Source organism: Helicoverpa zea, chromosome 30 (assembly GCF_022581195.2).
Source record: "Helicoverpa zea isolate HzStark_Cry1AcR chromosome 30, ilHelZeax1.1, whole genome shotgun sequence".
Classification (NCBI taxonomy): Eukaryota; Metazoa; Arthropoda; class Insecta; order Lepidoptera; family Noctuidae; genus Helicoverpa; species Helicoverpa zea.
In genome coordinates, this window is record NC_061481.1 from 4,479,879 (window position 1) to 4,503,354 (window position 23,476).

At 38.3% G+C, this 23,476-nt stretch overlaps 3 protein-coding genes across 4 annotated transcripts in view; all 3 read right to left on the reverse strand.

Annotated features, from left to right (window-relative positions):
* Nucleotides 1–4,841, reverse strand: part of LOC124644419 (U1 small nuclear ribonucleoprotein 70 kDa) — a 31,520-nt gene extending 26,679 nt beyond the window's left edge. For both annotated transcript variants that reach the window (XM_047183761.1, XM_047183760.1), the window contains exon 1: nucleotides 4,488–4,841. In XM_047183761.1, coding sequence (XP_047039717.1) covers nucleotides 4,488–4,631 — 144 coding nt within the window. In that variant the 5' untranslated portion in view covers nucleotides 4,632–4,841. The remainder of the gene's footprint in view (nucleotides 1–4,487) is intronic.
* A 5,993-nt stretch (nucleotides 4,842–10,834) lies between these two features.
* On the reverse strand, nucleotides 10,835–19,165 carry LOC124644586. Its single transcript, XM_047184062.1, has 8 exons — nucleotides 18,836–19,165; nucleotides 17,735–17,914; nucleotides 16,380–16,484; nucleotides 15,367–15,593; nucleotides 14,168–14,789; nucleotides 13,726–13,920; nucleotides 13,258–13,377; nucleotides 10,835–12,458 (listed from the first exon to the last, which is right to left on the reverse strand). Exons 1-8 carry the CDS (start codon nucleotides 19,004–19,006, stop codon nucleotides 12,303–12,305), a joined length of 1,776 nt encoding a protein of 591 aa, XP_047040018.1. The 5' UTR covers nucleotides 19,007–19,165; the 3' UTR covers nucleotides 10,835–12,302.
* A 753-nt stretch (nucleotides 19,166–19,918) lies between these two features.
* LOC124644587 (zinc finger protein 724-like) lies at nucleotides 19,919–23,098 on the reverse strand. Its single transcript, XM_047184063.1, has 3 exons — nucleotides 22,904–23,098; nucleotides 21,988–22,592; nucleotides 19,919–21,261 (listed from the first exon to the last, which is right to left on the reverse strand). Exons 1-3 carry the CDS (start codon nucleotides 23,005–23,007, stop codon nucleotides 21,062–21,064), a joined length of 909 nt encoding a protein of 302 aa, XP_047040019.1. The 5' UTR covers nucleotides 23,008–23,098; the 3' UTR covers nucleotides 19,919–21,061.
* Nucleotides 23,099–23,476: the final 378 nt, after the last annotated feature.

A 23,476-nucleotide genomic window follows, 5' to 3' on the forward strand; every position in this document is an offset into this window, starting at 1 on the left:
AAAGACAATCCAGCTTGATTTTTGTGCTTACTTGCACCACACTTCACGATACAACACGTAGGCATACTCGTTGATAAATTCACTATTGAAATAGTAAAGTCTTAAAAGTAAACACGAGTGATTTTCTATAAAATAGCAAAAATAAGTCACGAAGAGCACCTATTTGACAGCACAACTACCATGACATATGTACCAGATATGGCACGCACCTACAAACAGGAGGATATCAAAAATAAATGTCACCATTTCACGCAACCACAAAAATATTGTTGTCCCTGTTTTCAAATATAATTATCTGCTTAGAAAGAGTGAGAGAGAACTATGTTGCATAGTTTGTTTCATATTTCGCCCATATTTATATAACTATAGATACGTCAATAACAACACGGCGTCTCCTTATAATTCTAAGCTCGATGCTGCAGACTGTAGGTGTGCAGGTTTTTTTCGTGACATTTCCTGTCCCTATAGTTATATGTCAATGGACCAATCAGGGAGAGCTTTCGGACAGTTGACAATTTGACAATTTCTCATCGATAGATTATAATATAGCGAAAAATAATGCGTTAAATTGCAATCAGGTGTTACGGTTTACAATAATTCGACAGTTTACAATCTCTCGAGATAGATTGTAATCTAACGATGTTTGTAATCTTACGGTGACATATACAAATACTTACATACTCTCAACATACAGTACATACAAATACTACTTTGAGCACCTGGTTAAAAATAGCCTCAGAGAATGAGGAAGGCAAAACAGTTGGTTGAAAGATGAGATGTGTAAAATTTATAGTTTAGTACATACAACATTTATTATTTACTAGCTTCTGCCCGCGACTTCGTACGCGGATCCTGTCCCTTATGCCAGCGACTACGGGGTCAGCAAAATCAAAGATCTGAACCGTCTGATATTGAATTTTAAGGGCCCGTTGACTTGAAAACAACGGAATACGGATAAACATTAGAAACGTTCCATATATTTAATTAAATTGGACTAAACAAAACGCTGAGAACTGAACCGCAATAGGCGTGATCATAGGGATAAAAGTAGTGATTCTAATAAGTCTGCATTTAAGTTATGTGGCAAAAATGTTACACGTATTATTACGTAAAAAAACATTAAATAGATGACAAAGTCGTGGTGACTTAGTGGAAGTCGTGGTGGTTTAGTGGGTAGAGAACCAATCTCTCAAGAATGAGCGTGCGTCTTTGATTCCAGGTCTGGCAAGTGCCTGCCAATGCAACTTTTCTAAGTTCGTATGTACTTTCTACGTTTATTTTGGATACCAATAACCGTTATTTGGAGGGGATGTTAAACTGTAGGTTCCGGCTGTCATTGAACATTCTTGGCAGTCGTTATGGGTAGTCAGAAGCCAGTAAGTCTTACCAAGGTATGTTGGGTTGAGCGGGTAACCAGGTTGTGGAGGTCAGATAGGCAGTCGCTCCTTGTAAAACACTGGTACTCAGTTGCATCGTGACTGGAAGTCGACCATAACATAATTGGGACAAAGGCTCTTGAGATAATAACGACAATAATAATGAGATATAGGCACCGCAGGACATCTGAGGCTGATGACGGGGAGTAGCAACCCCGCGGGGCTATACTATATGCTGAGTTCTCCAGGGAGAGTATCCCCCATCTCCGGCCGGTCGGAGTGAACCATGACGGGGGTAGGTCTCACGCCTCTGGCTTGGCTTGGCCGTCCAGAGTGGAGTCGCTAGAGCAGGATTAGTAGCCCTGCTCGGAGGGTAGGTGCCTCATGGTAAGCACAGGGAGCGCGTAATCTGTGTTTAAAGTCCGCCGAGGTATCCTCACGCTTCAGGTTCCCGGGGGCCCAGTAAGTGAGGTGGCGAGTCTCCACCTGCCATTTTTACATGTACCATTGACATCCACTAACATCCCATCACAAATAGCCCAAGTAGTTTCCCTCAATAGTTAGCAATAGTTTAGCACAGAACCGGGGATTGTCTTTTTTTTAACGACGTCCACCGGTGAATGTCCTTGGGTTCATTTCTATAGTGTATAAAGGGATAATCGACGGTATTGTGTCACCATTTCATTAAAGTTGTCTCAAAAGGGCTTCAGCGTGTTGGCTTCGGCCCCACGTTTGCCTCCCAAAAATTCGGAACTCTGTAGTCCCGAGGTCTGGAAGAGACATACAAAATAATAATGAGATATAACGCAACAAAGTCGGAGAGTGAGGGCTCGTGACGCCACGTCTAAGTATGTAAAATTTGTACTAAGCAGTGACTTAACGAAGCGTTGTTGTATCTTCGTTATTATTTGTTTGTGAGAGAGAGAGAAAAGAAAAATACGTGTCCATTATTTTAGGATAGGATTCACCATACCTATTTCATAACATTCATTTCTATACATTTCAAGTGTAGTATTGCTCTTGAAGTTTCATATCAGGTGTTCCAGATCTTCGATGTTTATACATCAATAGAGAGTGCTTATCAGATTGAACCACTTTTGCTAAAACGTCATATCTTCATATGCTATAGTCTAGCTGGACTCCTGGAGTTCCACATCAGGTGTTTTACACCTTCAATTTGTATAAGTCAACAGAGAGTGCTTATCAGATTGAACAACTTTTGCTAAAACGTCATACCTCTATATGCTATAGTCTAGCTGGGCACCTGGAGTTCCACATCAGGTGTTTTAGATCTTCAATTTGTGTAAGTCAATAGAAAGTGCTTATCAAATTGAACAACTTTTGCTAAAACGCCATACCTGTATATGGTACAGAGAAGCTGGGCTCTTGGGGTTCCACATCAGGTGTTCCAGATCTTCAAATTTATTATCTCAACTAAAAATGCTCATCACATGAAACAATTTTTGCCATGGCACCATTTTTATATCTCTTATAGTTTTGTTGGTCTGTTGGAGTTCTGCATCAGGTCTTCAAGTTTCGAAGATATATTATAGCCTATATGTTGACCAGGCTTAATACTGATACAACAAAGAAAAAATCATTGAAATCCGTTCAGTAGTTCCGAAGATTAGCGTGTACAAACAAACAGACATACAGACATACAGACATACAGACAAACAGACAGAATTTTTTTTTTGGATTTGTGCTCCATTACTGTTTCTAAACCCCACCCAATTATTATTTTTTAAATATATTCAATGTACAGACACAGTTTTTTTACAGATTTATTATATGTATAGATATAGATATTTCAGTCTCTCATAAAGAAACTTAGTTGCATTGTTGCATGAGTTAATTATTACGAGTGAAAGACAAAAGATGAACAATGTAGTTCGCTTTACGTCTTAACTTTAACCCTGGACAACTAACCTTCGTCAAATCGACGAATACGCGACACAAAATAGGCTATATCTTTTTAAAGCGGGCGCCAGTGATCGTGTCGCCACTTGTCAACTCAGTGCCTCTCGCGCTCTTTCAGAAAGCGGTTGTGTGCGGCAGGTAAGTTTTAAAGTTTTTGAGATATTCAATATTTAGTCGTCGTTTCGATGAATGGTTAGTGTTTGTGTCACTTTTCATATTTAAATTGAATATTTTATTTCGCAGTTTTCTTTGTGATGGCTTCAAAACAACCACTATCGGAAGAAAATATTACTGTACTGTGTCAACTCTGGGACAAAAGATAATGAGCTGTCGTAATAATATGAAAGAATTGCATTCCCAACTTGTAAAACCGTGGCTCAAAACACGACTGCAAATGCCCACAATGCCCACGCATACAAAAACGAAAATACAAAATGTATTAGGGATTGGTACTGATGATGAAGGTGGTGATCGTGACGAAGTGCAGTCAACGTCGAGAAATGAGTCTGTATCGACAGGTCAAAATATAAGAAAAAGGAAAGTTTGCGGTATATGTTCCTATAAGAACACACAGAGAACTCACAGTGCAGCATCGCAATCTGCGGTGAACATAAGATTGATTTCTGCACTAGTTGCGCAGACAAAAAATAGCTTTTATATATTTTTTTATATTACTTAGATCTTGTTCTATAAGTACTTAAGAGAAAAATATGATTTTTTTTTTTGTTTAAATATTTTTGTTAATTTTCCAAAGAATAACGTTTTTTTGATCTCATGAAAACCAAGTGCATTACTAAAAATGTTAAGTTTGAATAAATTTTTCTCATTACTTTATTTTTTGTAGTTTTATTTGTAAATGTAACCTATGTTATTTAATTGTTCAGAAGAATTTAGATAAAAACAGCATAATTCACCTAAAAATACCACGTTAAAAACATGTTCGTCGAAACGACGAATGGTTAGTTTTAATAGGGTACTCTGGAAGGTTAGTGGTCTAGGGTTAAATAGCATCATGCACCATTTTAATGCAGACAAAACAAAAAAAAATAACTGCAATAATTTCTACATCGCAAATATAGCAACAAAACGATAAAACTAAACAGCACGCCTCATAAAATTCAAGTTTATCAAGCTAATTAATTTTGCAAATTGCCGAATGCGGAATACAAAATCGTATTTTGTTGAACTAACCTCAAAAATGTTGAGGAATGCTCCGACGCCATCGTAGCCCTTTTGTTTCTTCTCGTGAGGAAGTTTTGCGGCTGGAGGAAGGTAAGGAATCGGGTCCCTTGCCGCAAATAACGCTAATAAATTGGGTGGCAAAAACTGCGTCATGATTGCCAAGCCACTATATTGTCTTAAATTTTAACACTTTACTACACTATAAACACACACATTACATAGTCCCCAACTAAGATTATACCCTAACTTAGATATTTAAACACTAATTGCTACTTATTTAATTGCTTTTTAATTAAATTTCACTAAAATTAAAGATGGATTCAAAACACGCTTTCGGCAGCCATTGATGGTGATTTTTTATTTATTGTTGGGGTTACCAACGTAGAAAAAAATAAAAGTTGTAAAGGTTGGAACACACCATGCGGATGCTTCACTATTTGCGATTGCCTTTTGGATGTTTTGATTTGCATTTGGATAAAACTAAAGTTTGTACAAATATAATCGTTACCAGGTCTATTTTTACCATTTTTTCTCATTCGTATAACCGTGAATAAATACGACATTTGTTGCTAACAAGGCAAGGATAGGACCGGATAGGATTACACAGTATACGCCATGACAGACTATGAAATACTTAAATCGGACACCCCGATGCGCAAAAATACAATATATATTTGCATACAAATGAAAAAGACCACACTTAACTAAAAAGGAAACCAAAAAAAGCAAACAACACAGCGTTTATTCTTCAACTAAGTATTAAATTGTCCTCCAAAGCAATACAATTAGAGCCGTGATGGCCAAACTGAGCATTAATATGAAGCCAAGACACAATAACACCTGTGTGTGGCGCCCACAACATGTATTCTCGCCATGTAACCGCCCACGGGTCCTCAAGCCGTTTAGATAGGCTGGTCCTGTGGGCGGACTGTATGCCGGTGCTTGCTTTTGAGGCTGACTTTGACCTGCCTCCATCCAGTGTGATGCAACTCTGTGGAGATTAAACTACAGAAACTATAATACAATATAGGTATCCACTGTTTTACAGAATGTAAAACTAGCTTCCGCGTGTGGTTTCAACCGCGGCCCGAGGGAACTTCTATCTAGAGGATAAAAAGGAGCCTATCTGTTATTCTGATGCATCAGTTGCATAGTGTCTCTACATCTCTAATATGAAGGTACTATTATTTCTTGAGTTTTTTCGAAAGATCAGGAAAGCTGAAGATTTTTTTCATGTGCTTGAACGCGAAATCTCAGGAACTTTTGAAATTTTCTTTCAGTGTCCGCCCATTTATTGAGGAATAGTGATACGCCTCTATTGTTAACAAGTTTTACAGAACACTTACACGCTAACATTTTAAACTAGATAAAGTCTAAATTGTGTTAAAACTTGTATATTTAACAATTGATTGATGAAGTTAATGATGTTCCAACTATCACATGAGACCCTATGCGTTGTGTTAAGATTTTGTAATCCATTTTTATGAAGAGGAAAGATTATGCTTAGGTATTATTGATTCACTCGAAAACTACAACATAAATTACGAAAATCAAAATACTAGGTACATCCTAGAATAACACAGGCCATATTTTATCCGGGTACGAAAAGTTCCTTTAGGACGCGGTTGTACTATAAATAAAAACAGCAACACACTGTTACTAAAGTTTATTATTCAGTCATTTTCCAAATTAGTACAAATATAAATACGGCAAACAAACACAGGATAAAAACGAGGACTAGGCCCCATATAAGGCCCATATGTTTTCCTGCACACATGCGTTCTCCGTGCAAAGGCCCTCGAACTCTGAAGGCGTTTTTATAGGCTGGACCGGTTGGCCCAGACCTGGTAAATGGCCCAGCCCCATATTTAGGCTTTGGATTCTCCATCCAGCCGCTGTTACCGAGCTGTTAATTCTGTGAACATTAAACTAAAGAAACTTTACTACAATCCGTTGAAAATATATATCGACTATATTCAATTTTGGTTAGGTATTTGATTAAAGATAAACAATTTTCTATGATTTTTTTATGTAAATACAATAATAACAACAACTTAATCAAGCGAATTATTATTTTAAGCAGTAATTTATTTGCGTTATATTTGTGTAAAAAATCAAGATTGTTTACCCTTAGTTGAATTGAACATCTAACACTACTATTTCACCAGAGTCCCGGAGGAACTTCACTCATACCCAGATGCTATGCTATGCGTCAAGTTTGTGCTTGTGTTTTTTAGACACCTGCGCCTATACCAATTGAGGTCTATTAAATTTAATGACCAAGGCTCAAGTATGACTCAATAAGTTACTAAATTAGTTCCTCCTATCACATGAAGACCTTATGTACTGGACTTATGCATGGGTAAAAGCTGGAAAATCAGTTTAAGAAAAGCTGGAAGCTTTATCAGGGTGAGTGGATGGAACAACGTAAATAATAATAATTGACTCCCTATTCGTTCACTTCACTGTGATACCCCGATGGGACGACAATCCGACACCATCGTAGAGAGATCAGGCGCACGGCCGTCATTAATGTGCTTCCCAATGCACGGGTGTATCAATCACCAACTTCGAAACTTCGGGCTGCTTTGTCAAAGTTTTTAATGAAAAAAGATAAACTAATATCTCGTACATTTATAATAAGCTAAGACAGTTATGACAATAATCATAATGGCAGTAAAAACATAAGAAGCTACGTAAACTATGTCCATGTGTCTGCCTAACCAAGTATCTTCCCCATATAAACGATTTTCCATTGTAATAAAGTTTTAAGAGTCCTCAGACCTCAGCTTTGACAGTGAAATCCAGTTTTTTGGGCTGTAAGAGAAAGCTGCAGGTAACAAAAGCTTTTAAACATATCTACATACATAAAGGTCAAGATGAGAACCTCCTTATTTTTGAAGTTAAGTTTAAAAACAATCTGTAAGTGCTAAAACTGGTAGAAGTACTAACTTCTCCTAGCGGTTTCACCTGCTCTGAGGCCATTCGTTCCCACACCTGTATACAAAGTAGCCTATATTTTAGTCTGAATTATTATAAGCTAGCGAAATATACCTACTACATAAAACAAAAACCCAAAAGCCTGATGGCCAACCTTCACGAAAGAAGAGGCACCTTCGCTTCAGGAAAAAAGAAGTTGTTTTTGCGTGAAGAAGTAACAAACATACACACTCGTATACTTTATAATATGAGGTACAATTATGACTGGGAGAGCATTCTAAAACCGCGATAAAGCAATAAGAAAAAAACTACTTTTTTCAACAATACGTATGTAATTAACGAATTTTATCACAATTTCCTACAAAATTACGTTACATTTTTTTCTGCAATAACATTTTACATTTTTTCCTGTCATGTAGGTTCAGATTTCTTTACAAAGAGTACCATGAACACGAGTAATATTAGTAAACAGGCGAATACTATGAGGGCGCAGAGCCAAACTATGGCTTGCTTCTTGTCAGCGTTCGGATAGAAACTGACACTGTATTGAGGATGAGGCAACTTTCCTGGGCCCGCTGCTAAAAAAAACGTTTAAAATTATTAAATAAGGGTCATTTAATTTCAAACTACAGTATTTCAGGCTGGAATTTTCAAACTAAATGTACTGACATAATCCTTTTCAAAATTACTTTTCATCGACCGTGAGTCAATTTATACTCTAAATATCTACAAAATACGATGTTCTTTAAAGCATCTAACCAGCAGAGTCACTATGACTACAAATCTCTATGCGAATAAGACAATTTAAGGAGCGAGGGATCAAAGCAAATAGCTCAGTCATTGGTATTTTATGGTTTTATAAAAACCGAGCAGTCAAACTTGGCGCACATATTTAAGTAGGAGAGTTTAGCCCCGGCGCTCATTATCGGCATCGGCGTGGAAAGGGATCTTTCGGCATTTGTTGCTACGATCATATAATATAATGGAAATTTATAGTTTTTTGCCACGAAGTAAATTTTTTAGGTAATGAAAAGCATTATACATTTACTTCATGGCAATAAAGTAGATATTATATATAAAGTAGGTATTCCATGATATATGATCGTAGTAACAAATGCCGAAAGATCCCTTTCCTTGCCGACGCCGATAATGAGCGCCGGGCCTTAGGCGGTGACCTTTCGCTGAGGCGAAGTCACAACAATTAAGTCTCAGAAGCAGAATCCCCGTCACGACTCACGTCCGACGGCAAATTGTAGATCAATTTATTTTTGCATATATTTAGTTACTCTGCAGTTATATAGACACTAGCACCGCATTGGACTTGAGTAGTGGTGCGCACTGTAGTAAGAGTTAGCGCGTCATGGTGGTTGGCGTGAAGTAAGTGTGCAACTACCTTTAAGCAAAAAACATTTTTTCTACTTACCACAATAAGTACAGGTTCGCGGCATTTTTGAACGTTTTCATCTAAAAAAATAAAATTACACTTTCACTAATTCAATTAATTTTCAATATTTATAATCCTTTTTAACGTTAAATAAATAAGGATTATGGTGTTTTTAAAGCTTGTGTTTTCAATTACATTTGGGAAAAATATCTGGTAAAAGGTATCTGGTAAGCATAAAAACTTATTTTTTACCTACCTATCGAGTAGGTACATTAATATAATAAAATGCGTTTAAATAAAATACTCTGATGTGTAAACAGTTCCTCCATGTTTTGGAAGGCACGTTAAGGGTCATTGGAACATCTTTGGCAGTTACAAGTAGACAGAAAGTCCGACAACCAGTCTTATCTAGGGGTATTGGATTGCCTGGGTAACTGAGTTGAGAAGGTCAGATAGGCAGTCGTTTTGTGGCACAATGGTACTCAGCCGCATCCAGTTAGACTGGAAGTCGACTCCAGCGTAACTTGCTTAGTTGGGAAAGGGCTAGGCAGAAGATGATTGTAGTCTACTATTTTAAGGTCTCATGTGATAGACAAGGAACATTATTTCATAGTTAATTTATAAGTTATTGGTATAAAGGCGAATAAGTTAGTACTAAAATGTTCTGACGGATTCATAGAATAAGTAGCTGTAGGTACCTATATCATATTTCAGAGGTGTACCTACTGTCGCCAATCATTATGGTGGTTCATAACTAACTTCAGAGCGGAGTATGTAGGTACACATAGTCCGTAGACTACGGATTTTATTTTGAGGATATTACAGACTAGCTGCTTCACCAGTCTAACCAAGGGGTATTGCCCGGGTAACTGGGTTGAGGAGGTCAGATAGGGCAGTCGCTCCTTGTAAAGCACTGGTACTCAGCTGCATCCGGTTAGACTGGAAGCCGACCCCAACATAGTTGGGAAAAAGGCTCGGTGGATGATGATGGTGATGACAGACTAGCTGCTTCCCGCAGTTTCACCCGTTTCCCGTGGAAACTACTCTACGCACCCGGATAAAATGTATCCTATAGTCTTCCTTGATAAATGGGCTATTCAATACTGAAAGAATATTTTAAATCGGTTCAGTAATTCCTGAGATTAGTGCGTTCAAGCAAACGAACGCTTCATAATTATAATATTAGTATAGAAAAGCTACTTACATAATTATATAAAGGATTTTTTACTATCTTCTCATTTTCCTATTTGATTTGTAAATAAATAATTTTCTTTCGTATATTTTTGTTCTTAACCTATTTATAGCGAATCCAAATTAAATTATTTCTAAAGTATTTCTATTTACTTTCAATTTATCAATGTGTCCACAATGTGTCTGATCAATGTCAGAATTTTTAGAGGATTTGTCAATATACGAAAGGAGGATTTATAGGGCGTGCCAAAGTTTATGTCGTCTCCGAACATCAGCGTAGAAATTATTAAACTGCGCCTAAAAGCTGTTTCAACATGAACATAGCATGGAATCAATTTCTCGTACCTACCCGGGGGCCCGATTCTCCTAAATTTACTTAAGCGACATACGATTCACATTCGACTGCGATTCAATCACGACTCGATTACGATTGAAGCGTATGTGGCATTTGCTATTTTTTCTTTTAAATAAATGTTTTTATCATATATTTCTGTGATTCAATAATGAATCATATTGTCTGCAAATGATTGTAGAGCAAACTAGCGTATAGATAGACCAAATGGCAGACCAATCGCAAACCAATCGAATGTCAGTGGAATACGATTGGTCTTATAATAATTAAGTAGCAGCTGAATGCCCGCTAAGGTTAAAACTGCTATTGCGATTCAATTTCTATTCAATTTTGACATTATTAACTTAGCAGAATCGCTATCGCCCCAGGTCAGATAGGCAGTCGCTCCTTGTGGCACACTGGTACTCAGCTGCATGCGGTTAGACTGGAAGCCGACCCCAACATAGTTGGAAAAGTCTAAGTAAGAACGTATATAAATAAAACAACATATAAAATAAAATCAGTATTCTTACATAAGTAGGTATTTTATTTACAACTAAAAAAAAAAAATCCTTAGGACACATCTTACACTATGCTACAGTCCTCGCCAAACTTAATGTCATTTCGCAACTAAATTCACACCCTTCCCTTCCCCGCCACCCGCTTTTTTATTATGAGAAATCATCAAATGACGGTTCCCGCTGTGGGTACAGCGTGAGGGAGTACGTGTCAGACTCTTACTGACTAAACCCCGTCGTGTTCCTTCTAAGCCCTGTATGTACCAGCGCCGCAACAGATTGATAGAATATTGGGAATAATACTAAAACATCACTAAAGTCGTGGTGGCCTAGTGGGTAAAGAACCAACCTCTAGTCTAGAGTATGAGGTTGTGGGTTGGATTCCAGGTCAGGTAAGTACCAATGTAACTTTTCTAAGTTTGTATGTACTTTCTAAGTATATCTTGGACACCAATGGCTGATAAAAAGGTGAAGGATAACATCTTGAGGAAACCTGGACTATAAAGTCTGAAATCACCAACCCGCATTGAGCAAGCGTGGTGATTAATGCTCAATCCTTGTCCGCGTGAGAGGACGCCTGTGCCCAGCAATGGGACGATAAAAAGGCAGTAACAGTAACTAAAATATTATGTTCCGAAACGACAATAAGTTTGGCGACTACTATACTTACGTCACTTAAATCTAGTAACTAAATAATATCTATAATATCTCGCTCTGATATAATCTTTAGCTTATCTTATAATATTCATAACACTGTCAAGCTTCATCAAGATTCATTCAATAGTTTTTGTGTGAAAAATCAACATATATACGTCTTACTTATTCGAAACTTGAGAAACATAATATCACATTTTGTCTTAAACAATAAAAAAAAATAACAAAAACATTAAAGAATTATAAAACTGTTATGAATTTAGTACGAATTGTAAAATCGATTCGACATTTCCATCGCAGTAGACTCAAAAATAATAAATGCGAAACTTTTTATATGAATGCCATATCAAAACATAAATTGTATTTAAAAACTCAAGTTAAAATCAATGTTTAAAACAATAATAACAATTATTTAATCAATTGAATGCAATAAATTTTAAGCAGCAGTAATTTTTTTCAATATTTATTTGTGTCAAACGGTAGCATAAATATTAAATGTACTTTAAAAATATTTATGTCCCAAACATTTACCACAATTTTTATATCGTTTCATCATCATCATCATCATCATCTCAGCCATAGGACGTCCACTGCTGAACATAGGCCTCCCCCTTAGATCTCCACAGATACCTGTTGGAGGCGACCTGCATCCAGCGTCTTCCGGCGACCTTTTGGGTTCAGGTTCAGGTTGTCTGTCCACCTCGTTGGTGGACGTCCACCACAATACATACATACATTTACCACAATTTTTATATCGTTTACACATACATTTTTACAAGGAATATTATTTAGTAATAATACTATATTTAGCTCAAATCTATAATATAATTTGCCTCTTCGATTTTCGGTAAGTTCGTAGGGGGTCTACCGCGTCTCTTAGCCCCCCACGCTAGAGGTCCATTAGGTTCCGTATTTACGGGGTCTTCTATCGCTAGGGGGTCGGTTTCTTGAGAATCCTGCAACTATAAAAATACTTTCGGTTAAAAATAGCCTCTCATTTCGAAACAAGTACTATGACAGTTGATTCGTCAGACAAGTACCAATGAAACTTTTCTAAAATTTGTATGTACTTTCTAAGTATATCTTAGACACCAATGACTGTGTTTCGGATGGCACGTTAAACTGTAGGTCTCGGCTGTCATTGAACATTTTTGGCAGTCGTCATGGGTAGTCATGAGCCAGTAAGTGTGACAACCAGTCTTACCAAGGAGTATTGGGTTGCCCGGGTAACTGGGTTGAGGAGGTCAGATAGGCAGTCGGTTTTTATAAAGCACTGGTACTCAGCTGCATGTGGTTAGACTGGAAGCCGACCCCAACTTAGTCGGAAACAGTTACAGATGATAATGAGATGACCTAGTTTCAAAAGCTTTCAGGTTCGATTCTCGGGTGGGTCCGAAATTGTTTGAATAGTTATGGAGTACCTATTGATGTCAAATGAACAATCAAATCATTCCTCTTAAAGCTGCGCCTACGCTAGGAGAGCCGAGCACGAACGGAGCACGAGCCGAACACAATTCGTCTAGTGTGGACCAACTTACAAGCCTCTAGCGAACGCGCTGCGAGCATTTTGTACTCGGCTGCGTTCCGCCTGTTGTCGGTTTTTGACCAACACAAAGGGGTTTGCTAACAGTGATCGTTGTAGGTTCGTTGTACATCGACACTTGACGCCGCGAACGACAAGCCGAGAACGGCTCCGCTTGTGCTACGCTCGTGCTCGGTTCGTCTAGCGTAGACCCGCCTTTATAATATTCGTGTAAATACCTGCTGTAAACTCTTGTAACAACTTTTAGAGGGCTCCGTACAAGTTCCGATAGACACCATGCCTAGTGGATCGTTCGTTGATACCGAGGGTTGAGGATCTAAGGCATCCTGAAAATAATCCTGTAAATTAAAGAAACCAATAAATAACTTAAAGGCTGGCTACTAATTTGGATAAAAAACCGGCTAAGTGCGAGTCGGACTCGCGCACGAAGGATTCTGTACCATTATTTATAAAACGGACAAAAAAATCACGTTTGTTGTATGGGAGCCCACCAAAATATTTATTTAATTCTAGTTTTTCGCAGATGATGTATTTCTGTTGCCACTATGACAACAAATACTGAAAACTAGAATGAAACAAATAATTTAGAGGGGGTACGAAGTTAGAATCGCAATTGGCTGATTTTCAAAATTTTCCAAAAATCTATGCAATACTTTTTATTTTTTATGTTCAGTTTTTAATATTACCTCGATGGGGGGGCTCGTTTCAGTTACAACTGGAAACCCCATAGGGGATCCGATGGGCCCCACAGGAGATCCTATGGGCCCCACAGGGGGCGATATGGGCCCCATAGGGGGTGCTATGGGCCCCACAGGAGGTCCTATGGGCCCCATATTCATTGGTGCCTGTATGTTGTGTATGGGGTTGGGGTCGACGGCATCCTGTAATTGTCAAAGTATATATAATGTATTAATACTAATATTATAAAGCTGAAGATTTTGAGCGAGCTAATCTCAGGACCGCTGTGTTAATTTAAAAAATTATTTCAATGGGTCCCACTGGGCTTGCGTATCTACTGCAACATAAATACGTATACTACTATTTTTAACCGAATTTGCGTAGTAGTTACACCATTCGGCTTTGCTGAAAATAGTAGACTATTTTTGTCCCCGAAATTAAAATACTTACCACAAAAGAAATAACATCCATAGGTATTTTATCTTCCCAGTCAATTCGACTTCTATCTTCAACATTTTCTGGCAACACCTTACTCTTCTTAACCGGTGTTGCCACTTCATCAATTTGACTCACAGAATCTCTTTTGGGCCCATAAAAGTCTGTTGTTTTACCTTTACTCAGATAAGATTTCAAAAGCATATTTTTTTCATTATCTTTTTGAGTATTTGCTACAGAATTAACATTAATCGCTTCTTGAGCAAGATTCATAGCGGGGTCATTGTATATCAAGACCCCGTTCACAATTTTAGCATTTATAGAAGGGACCACCGTGACCCCCTCTCTGATAGCGATGGGGTGCAACTCTGTAGGCCCGTTGGGGGTCGTTAATAATAAACTGTTGCCAGTAAACACGTCTCTAGGCTGTAGTAGTAAATTTTCTAGGGGTACTGTTAATTTTGGGGTAGGTTTTTCTAGAAGATTCTGTATGGGGACTAATCTTGTGGGGTGTGAATTAGGGAGCGTTTCGGGTACTGTGGGGGCTTGAGATTCGACTTTAGATATTTTTATGCACTGTTCGTTAGAATCCTCATCGTCTAGAATTACTAGTGTTTGTATGTTATCCACGTTTGTGCTGTGAAAGAAAAAAAAACGTTATTAGAACAAAGATAGCTTTATTATATGAAAAGAAACAATAGAAACGGACATTATAAAATACTGAAAGGCAAAAATAAAAAAAATCACCTGGCTCTAGTAGTCGGTGTCTGCGTGTCTGTGAATGTGTTTATTTTGAAATTTACTCCTAGAGCCATGTTAAGACTTATTTTGGTCCTTTCAGTGTTTTGCGCAGGCGGTTTTTATTTGAATGGAAAACCTCTTCCTTTTTGAAAGTCGGTTGATCAATATTATTTTAAAACAACCTTTTAAAGCTCTGCCTCTCATCATCTGCCTAGCCTTTTCCCAACAATGTAAGGGTCAGCTTCCAGTCTAACCGGATGCAGCTGAGTACCAGTGTGCCACAAGGAGCGTCTGATCTTCCCAACCCAGTTACCCTAGTAACTCAATACCCCTTGGTAAGACCTACCTGATGTTCAAATGACAACCGGGACCCACGGTTTATCGTGCCGGAACACAATCCAAGATATACTTAGAAAGTACATACAAACTTAGAAAAGCTACATCGGTGCTTGAAAAATAATAATATACATTACCTAAACAACGGATTTTCCGCGACATTTTCAACCGTTTTTTCAGTTCCAGGCGCCCGCAATATCCCACGGAACTGTTTCGCAAAGTTATCCTTCATATTGAGAGCGTCACAATCCGGGTTGTTTTTGAGTATCTCTGTGACCCCCCCTATGGTGTCTGCGCCTGGGGGCTCGTCAGGTATTAAGTATATGTCTCGTGGGGGTCCGGTGTTTCTTGTGTGGAGGGGTTTCTGAAGAAAATTCTAGTTAGTTGTAGAGTTTGGATTACTTAAATAAAATATCGGTAAGTATTTAAATAAAACTACTTTTACGGATTTTATCGCGATATTTATCTGCCAGTGAACATGGATGCTGTAAAGGATCCGAAACGTCGGTATTAAATAATATTAATATAACCGCGATAATGACATGGAAAGGAGCATTTTTTTTTTAACGACGTAAAAAATCATCAAATGACCCCTCCCGCTGTGGGTTAGCAGCGGTGAGGGAGTGTCAGACTCTTACTGACTAAAAACCGCCGTGTTCCGTCGTAGGCCTTTAATGTACCAGGGCCGCGGTAAAGGAGCACGACTTGGATCAAAAGGAAAGACAAAGTAAGGAGTAGCAACATTAGAAGAAAGACCAGGGTACAGGACATAACCTTGAAAATGAGGCGGCAAAAGTGTAAATGGGCACGACACCATGATCAGGGGAAAGGATAAATGGAGTAAAATAATAACACCATGGTACCCAAGGGATGGAAAGAGAAAGAGAGGTAGACCACAATAAAGGTGGGACGACGACATTAGACAATTCGCGGGAAAAACATGGGGTAGAATGGCCATGGAAAGGCCAGAATGGAGAAGTTTGGTGGAGGCCTTTGCCACCTGGCAAACGGACACGGAAAAGTGGAAGAAAAAATAATATATCAAAAATAAGAAATACTGTAATGTCCGAAAAGAGGCTAAAAACAAATAAATAAATAAAACCGCGATAAAATTGTGTAAATTTTGGGAGGATGATGATGATGAACTTACCCCGTCGACGCCTAACGCCAGTGTTTTAGTTTGTGTCAGTGTAGTAGAACTGCGCACCGCTGCGAATTCAGCCTCCCACGTCGACGGTAACATCATTGTAGCAGGCTGGACAAGATAAAAAATATAATGCATATTACACTACAATATACAAATTGAAGTTGTGGTGGCCTAGTGGGTAAAGAACCAACCTCTTGAGTATCCAGGACAGGCAAGTACCAATGCAACTTTTCTAAGTTTGTATGTACTTTCTAAGTAATCTTAGACACCAATGGCTGATAAAAAGGTGAAGGAAAACATCTTGATGAAACCTGGACTATATAGTCTGAAATCACCAACCCGCATTGAGCAAGCGTGGTGATTAATGTTCAATCGTGTGAGAGGAGGCCGCAGCCCAGCAGTGGGACGATAAAAAGGCTGTAACAACATACAAATTGTATACCAATTGGTGTATTGCCAAAAGTGAAAGGTTCTTCTAACCTACAGACAGACATGTGTTTCTGGGGAGTTTGTTGCGCCACTTCTTCCCAGCAATAACACATAGGAAGTGGTGAAGGGTGGGCGTTTTGGGGGCTGTCTTTTGTAAATTCCTGACGTTCAAAAGTGCTATTTTGCAACCAGTATAAAATGATTTTGAATGAGCTTGGATTTGAATTTCATTAACAACATAAACATAATTGTTTTCTTAAAACAACTGTTAACTTTAAAAATTGTAAATGAAACTTCATAAGTAAACTGCTGTTTATGTTGTTGATGAACTTGGGCCTATTATAAAATATATTAGACGGACTTGACTTTCGCACAAAGGGTACCATACCATTATCTATAAAACAACCAAAATAAAAATGTTTGTTGTAAGCCAAATCATCATCAGCCTATCGCAGTCCACTGCTGGACATAGGCCTCTCCAAGTGCACGCCACTGAGATCGATTTTCGGCTTCTCGCATCCAGCTCCTGCCAGCCGTCTTGCGCAAGTCATCACTCCACCGTGCCTGAGGACGTCCTACACTACGTTTGCCGAGGCGCGGTCTCCACTCTAGAACTCGTTTACCCCAACGGTTATCGGTTCTTCGGCTAATATGGCCAGCCCACTGCCACTTCAGCTTGCTGATTCGATAGGCTATGTCGATGACCTTGGTTCTCTGACGGATTACCTCATTTCTGATGCGATCCCTCAGAGAAACGCCGAGCATAGCCCTTTCCATAGCCCGCTGAGCGACTTTAAACTTGTGGACCAGCCGTACCGTCAGTGTCCACGTTTCGGACTTTTTTGTTCTGCACATAAGAGGAATAAGCCAAATATTCCCCCCAAATTATTTAAAAGCCTAGGCAAATAATCAAACAATAAATTACTCACAAAACCAAATTTATCCATGAGTTTCTTGAAGTTGTTCTTTCTAAACACGTTGTAATGATTATTCTTATGAAGTATTACGTCTGCAAATATAGTGTCTACTGCCACTGCAAAGGTGAGAGATTTAAAGAATTGCAGCGCTTTTAGCGCTTTGTATTCACATATGTAGCAGATGTTGTTGTGCTGGAAGGAAAATGAGCAAAGTTATAAATCAGTTAAGTATTCCCGCTTGCGAACAAAAGGCTGGCCTATACTTTGGGACAAAAATACTTCTTCTTCTTCTTCTTTGGTGTCGATGACATGGCATACATTGAGACTGCACTATGTCAGCCCATAAAAAATACTAATAATTGTCTAATGTAAAGAACCAAACCAGGTAAAGAACCAACCTCTACACTATGAGGGTGTGGGTTCGATTCCAGGTCAGGCAAGTACCAATACAACTTTTCTACGTTTTTATGTTCTTTCTAAGTCTATCTTAGACGCCAATGGCTGATAAAAAGGTGAAGGAAAACATCTTGAGGAAACCTGGACTATAAAGTCTGAAATCACCAACCCGCATTGAGCAAGCGTGGTGATTAATGCTCAATCCTTCTCTGTGTGAGAGTGAGATGAGCAGTGAGAGCAGTGGGATGGTAAAAAGGCTGTAACAATGTAGAGTAAAGAAATCAAGTTTGTTGTAATGGGAGTTTCCCTTAAATGTAATCCAGCTATAACTTTTGGGACCTTGAGATTTGGGACTTAAAATATTTACTTATTATTTTTAAGAAATTGTAAATTCTATCAGTCACTAGTATCCAACTTTAGTTAGGCAAAGGTGTTTAAAGACTGTAAATGACTGTAAAGCCTGATAAATTGAGATGTTATATGAACATCTAGCAGTGTTTACAGGTAGTCAGAAGCTATAAATTCTGACACCTTTCTTACCAATAGGGTTATTCAGGTAACTGGGTAGCGGAGGTCAGCCGTCAGATAGGCAGTCGCTCCATATAGCATACTAGTACTCAGCTGCATCCAACTGGAGGCCGACCCAAACATAGTTTGGAAAAGACTACGCATATAAGAAGAAACTCTTTCAATAACAACGTTAATTTGCATACATACTTTAAATTTAATATCCATTTTGATTTCTTTAGCGAAAGTCTTCACGGCTTCATTATTATTTACTAATTTTGTCTCATGTTTTGTCCGCAAGCAAATGAAACAGTATGCTGTGCCCTTTTTAAATGATGTAAAGAATTTATCGAGTTGCGGAGCTTGGTAATAAACGTTCATTTTGAGCTTAATATTATTCTAAAATGATAGTAAAGTTAATATTGATGGAGAATATTTAACTTAGAGTATGTTTTATATCATTTTCATAGTATTTTCAGTAATATTTTCAAAACAAAACATTGATGTCTAGACAGATGAACATATTTTGACAGTTGAGTTGAGTTGACATTTATTTAGTTTTTTTTTTTTTTAATTTAGAATTTCGTTCCGTTTCCGGTAAATATAAGCTCGATGGTAAATATCGACATGTTTTTTTTCGGAGGACATCTCTACTTCGCATGGGCGTTATATTTACGTACGCGTGAAAAAAAATACGCTTATAAATATACGATAAGGGCAGGAAGATAATGATGATACCCACATAAAACACAGTGTTAACTTCATACGAAATAGTTATTATAGCTGCGCGATAATCTGTAGATGAGTAAAATCTGAACAAGTGATGAATGAGCTATTATAAATTCAAATTCATTTATTTGCAAAAACATGTGTAGATAGTATACATACATAGTGTGATGCTTATTAAAGGTGTTACATAGTCTTCTTTGGCTCAACATGTTTGACCATAGCTGGTGTACAAATTAGTTTGAAACTACCATAAGATTATTAAAACAACAAAAACAAAGAATAATAATACAAATAACTCAAAAATTAGGAATTAATTTCAATAATAAAAAAAAATGGTATAAATGTCACGCAATTCAAAATACTTAAAATAGAAACGCTTCAGAAGGTGCATTTAGAGCGATTTGTCTGTTAAAAATTAAAACTAAAATAGTATATAATATTAACTAAAATAGTAAGTATATAATTTCATGTCTATCAATTCCCGCGCAGGTCACGGCTGAGGAAATTCTAGTAGGTACCTATCTAAATAACAGTTGGACAAAATGGACAAATAAAACAATAAGATTGTACTTACTAATGTATTTTTATGGCAACATGCCGAATAATAAAAACTATAATACATATTAACAAATTGAATAAACATTTATACATATAGCTTAACAAGATAACAACTAGCCTAGGTACAATTGTCGCAAAACTCAATGGCGGTCCCCAGCTTCAGAGCGCAGGATAACCAACCTAGTGACAACCTAGTGACTCCCTATTGAAATCCCATTGAATCACTAGTGACTAGTGACAGCCCAGTGATTCGCTAGTGACTACTTAGTGACTCTTCCTCTTCCAGCCATGAGCCACCTTCAGATGCTGCGTGAGGTTGATCTTAGACTTGAACAGCTTGTTGGGGCAGTGGGGACATGCCACTGATGCTGACTCCGGCGGATGCACGTAGGTACTTGCTGTGTACCGAGTAGCTAACAACAAGCACTAGTGTAGCTCACTAGTGACTCCCTAGTGACTCATTTTTGAGCCCCTAGTGACTATCAAGTGACTACCTTGTGAATCATCAGTGACTACCAAGTGACTCATTAGTGAAATCCCATTGACTCATTAGTGACTACCTAGTGACGGCCTAGTGACTCCCTAGTGACAACCCAGTGACTCACTAGCGACTTTTTAGTGACTCCATAGTGACAACCCAGTGATTCACTAGTGACTACCAAATGACTCATTAGTGACTAATTAGTGACTACCTAGTAGTCAGTGACTCCCTAGTGAAATCCCATTGACTCACTAGTGACTCTTTAGTGACTCCCTAGTGGCCCGTCAGTGATTCCCTAGTGTTATCCCAGTGACTCACTAGTGACAACCCAGTGACTCACTAGTGACAACCCAGTGACTCACTAGTGACAACCCAGTGACTCACTAATGACTACCTAGTGACTCTTCCTCTTCCAGCCATGAGCCACCTTCAGATACTGCGTGAGGTTGATCCTGGACTCGAACAGCTTGTTGGGGCAGTGGGGATATGCTACTGATGCTGACTCCAGCGGATGTACGTACGTACTTGCTGTGTACCGGGTAGCTAACAACAAGCACTAGTGTAGCTCACTAGTGACTCATTTTTGAGCCCCTAGTGTCTACCAAGTGACTCATTAGTGACTACCTAGTGGCTCGTCAGCGACTCACTAGCGACAACCCAGTGATTCCTTAGTGACTCTTCCTCTTCCAGCCATGAGCCACCTTCAAATGCTGCGTGAGGTTGATTCTAGACTTGAACAGCTTATTGGGGCAGTGGGGACATGCCACTGATGCTGACTCCGGTGGATGCACGTATTTGCTGTGCTGATGAAGACAGAGACGAGACTTGAACTCCTTGCCGCAGACAGAGCATTTGTGGATTTTGTCACCTGCGGAGAGAGAGGATTTATTATATTAGTAGGCAGTGAACTACTTCCTGTTGCCAGATAAAATGTAGCCGTCCGGGGATATCGCAGCTTCCCAACAGTGAAAGAATTTTTCAAATCAGGCATTTAGTAGTTTCAGAGCGAATACAGTTAGGGTACAAAAGAAATGTCCTCTTCAAAATATTAGTTTAGAAGAGTTTTTTTTATACTTGTAAATATAGGTGTTAAAGTAATTTATTTTGTTTGTAAGACAAAGGTATAAAAATTTTGATTTTATAAACAGATATGCTCTATGTTTTGTCTACAATGGGTCATACAAATATGGTATTGTTAAAAAGCCTATTTACAAAACAGGCTATAAGCTACTCCGTACCCAAAGGGTAAAACGGGACCCCATTGTTTTCGCTCCTCTATCCGTCTGTCTGTCACCAGGCTGTATCTCATGAACCGTGATAGTTAGAGAGTTGAAATTTTCACAGATGATGTATTTCTGTTGCCGCTACAACAACAAATACTGAAAACTAAAATAAAACAAATATTTTGGGGGTTCCCATACAACAATCGTGTTATTTTTAGCTTATTTTAAATAATGGTACGGATCCCTACTTTCGCGAGTCCGACTCGCACTTGGCCAGTTTTTGTCTTCCTACACAAAGTTTTTCTCAGTTAAACCACTAGTACCAAGTTGTTCCCAGTAGCAGAAGCAAGTAAAAACTAAACCCAACTCACCAGACGGATGCACGTTCCTCTTATGATTAGACAGATACTTTAACGACCTGAACTTTTGACCGCAAAGCTCACATTCCTCTGAATCTTCCACGGCCTCATGAACCAACTTCACATGCTCTCTAAGCGTCAATTTAGACTTAAAATTCCTATTACAACGCCCACACGTCAATATGACATCCGGTTTCCGATGTTCGTTCAACAAATGCTCTTTTATACAATACTTTGGTAAGTCGAGCAAACAAATTGGACAGGAAGCCGGTTCTAACAGATCCTGTTCTTCCATAAAATATTTCGTTTCAACGTCTCTCATAATTTGTTGGAACGTCTTACGTTTTCTGACTTTCTGTTCCGGCTGGCACTCTTGTTGGTGTATTGTCAGAAGTTTTCGCTCTTGGAATGTGTTTTGACATGTATGACATTTGAATAAAACTCTGCGGTAGTTGTGAGCGTTAATCATGTGGTCGGATAGTAAGTTGGAGTCGAAATCTTCTAGGCAATGGAGGCAGATCATTAGACCGGTTTTTGGGTCCATCATTGCATCTGTGGAGTTGAATTCGATGGGCTCTTGGTTCGTTTGTACGCATTGAGCGAGTTCTAAAAGGGCCCTGGAAGTTAATATACTTTATTAAATAAAACCTATCAAGTAAATGGTTCAAATAACTTTACAATGCAACATATTTACTTTCAATTAAGCCCATTAAATAATATAAGGATTCGAGTACCGATATAAGTAAGTGAAGAAAATAGAATGATTAAAAAATAGCATTTTATGAAGGAACGCCCGCCTATCGTGCAACGAGATATATAAAAACTATATATAAGTCTATCTGTATTTATAGACTATTATATCACATAAACACTTGAAAATTCAATAAAAACAGCTCAAATACGTCTTCACACACGACTCCGAACTTACATAGTATTATAATGTTCTTCCTCTTCCTCCTTTATTTCGGCCTTTACAGTCACTCCCATCTCATAGCTACTGCCTTCCAGAGGGTCCGCATCCAATTCCATCATGATTCCGATTTAATATTTGCGAAAAAACATGAAAAATAAGTGCAAAACGCCGATCCCAAACAAAATAATCAATTGATTTGACACTGACAGATAGTGATGTGGGCGATTTGTTTGTATCGAAAAGGTATATCGATAAAATGTTGATGTTGAATGCTGACTTGAGGTGGCAAATTCAGATACGAAAACGATTGATTTTTAATATTTTAACCAACATAAAAAAAGTGGTTCTCTGTTTGATTACGGTTGACCCGTATGTATGTTTGTGTGCGATCATCTCAAGACTTTCTGAACCCACTATGACGTGGTTTTCAGCACAGTATTTGTCAGTCAGAAGCATATAGATTGGTTTGTATTGAAGTCGGTTTAATTTTTTTAATATTTGTTATCTAATCGTTTATTCCGTGAATTAGTTATCATTCAAGACTTATACGGTGATGCTTCCTTTCAACTTTAGGGCCTAATCTTAAAC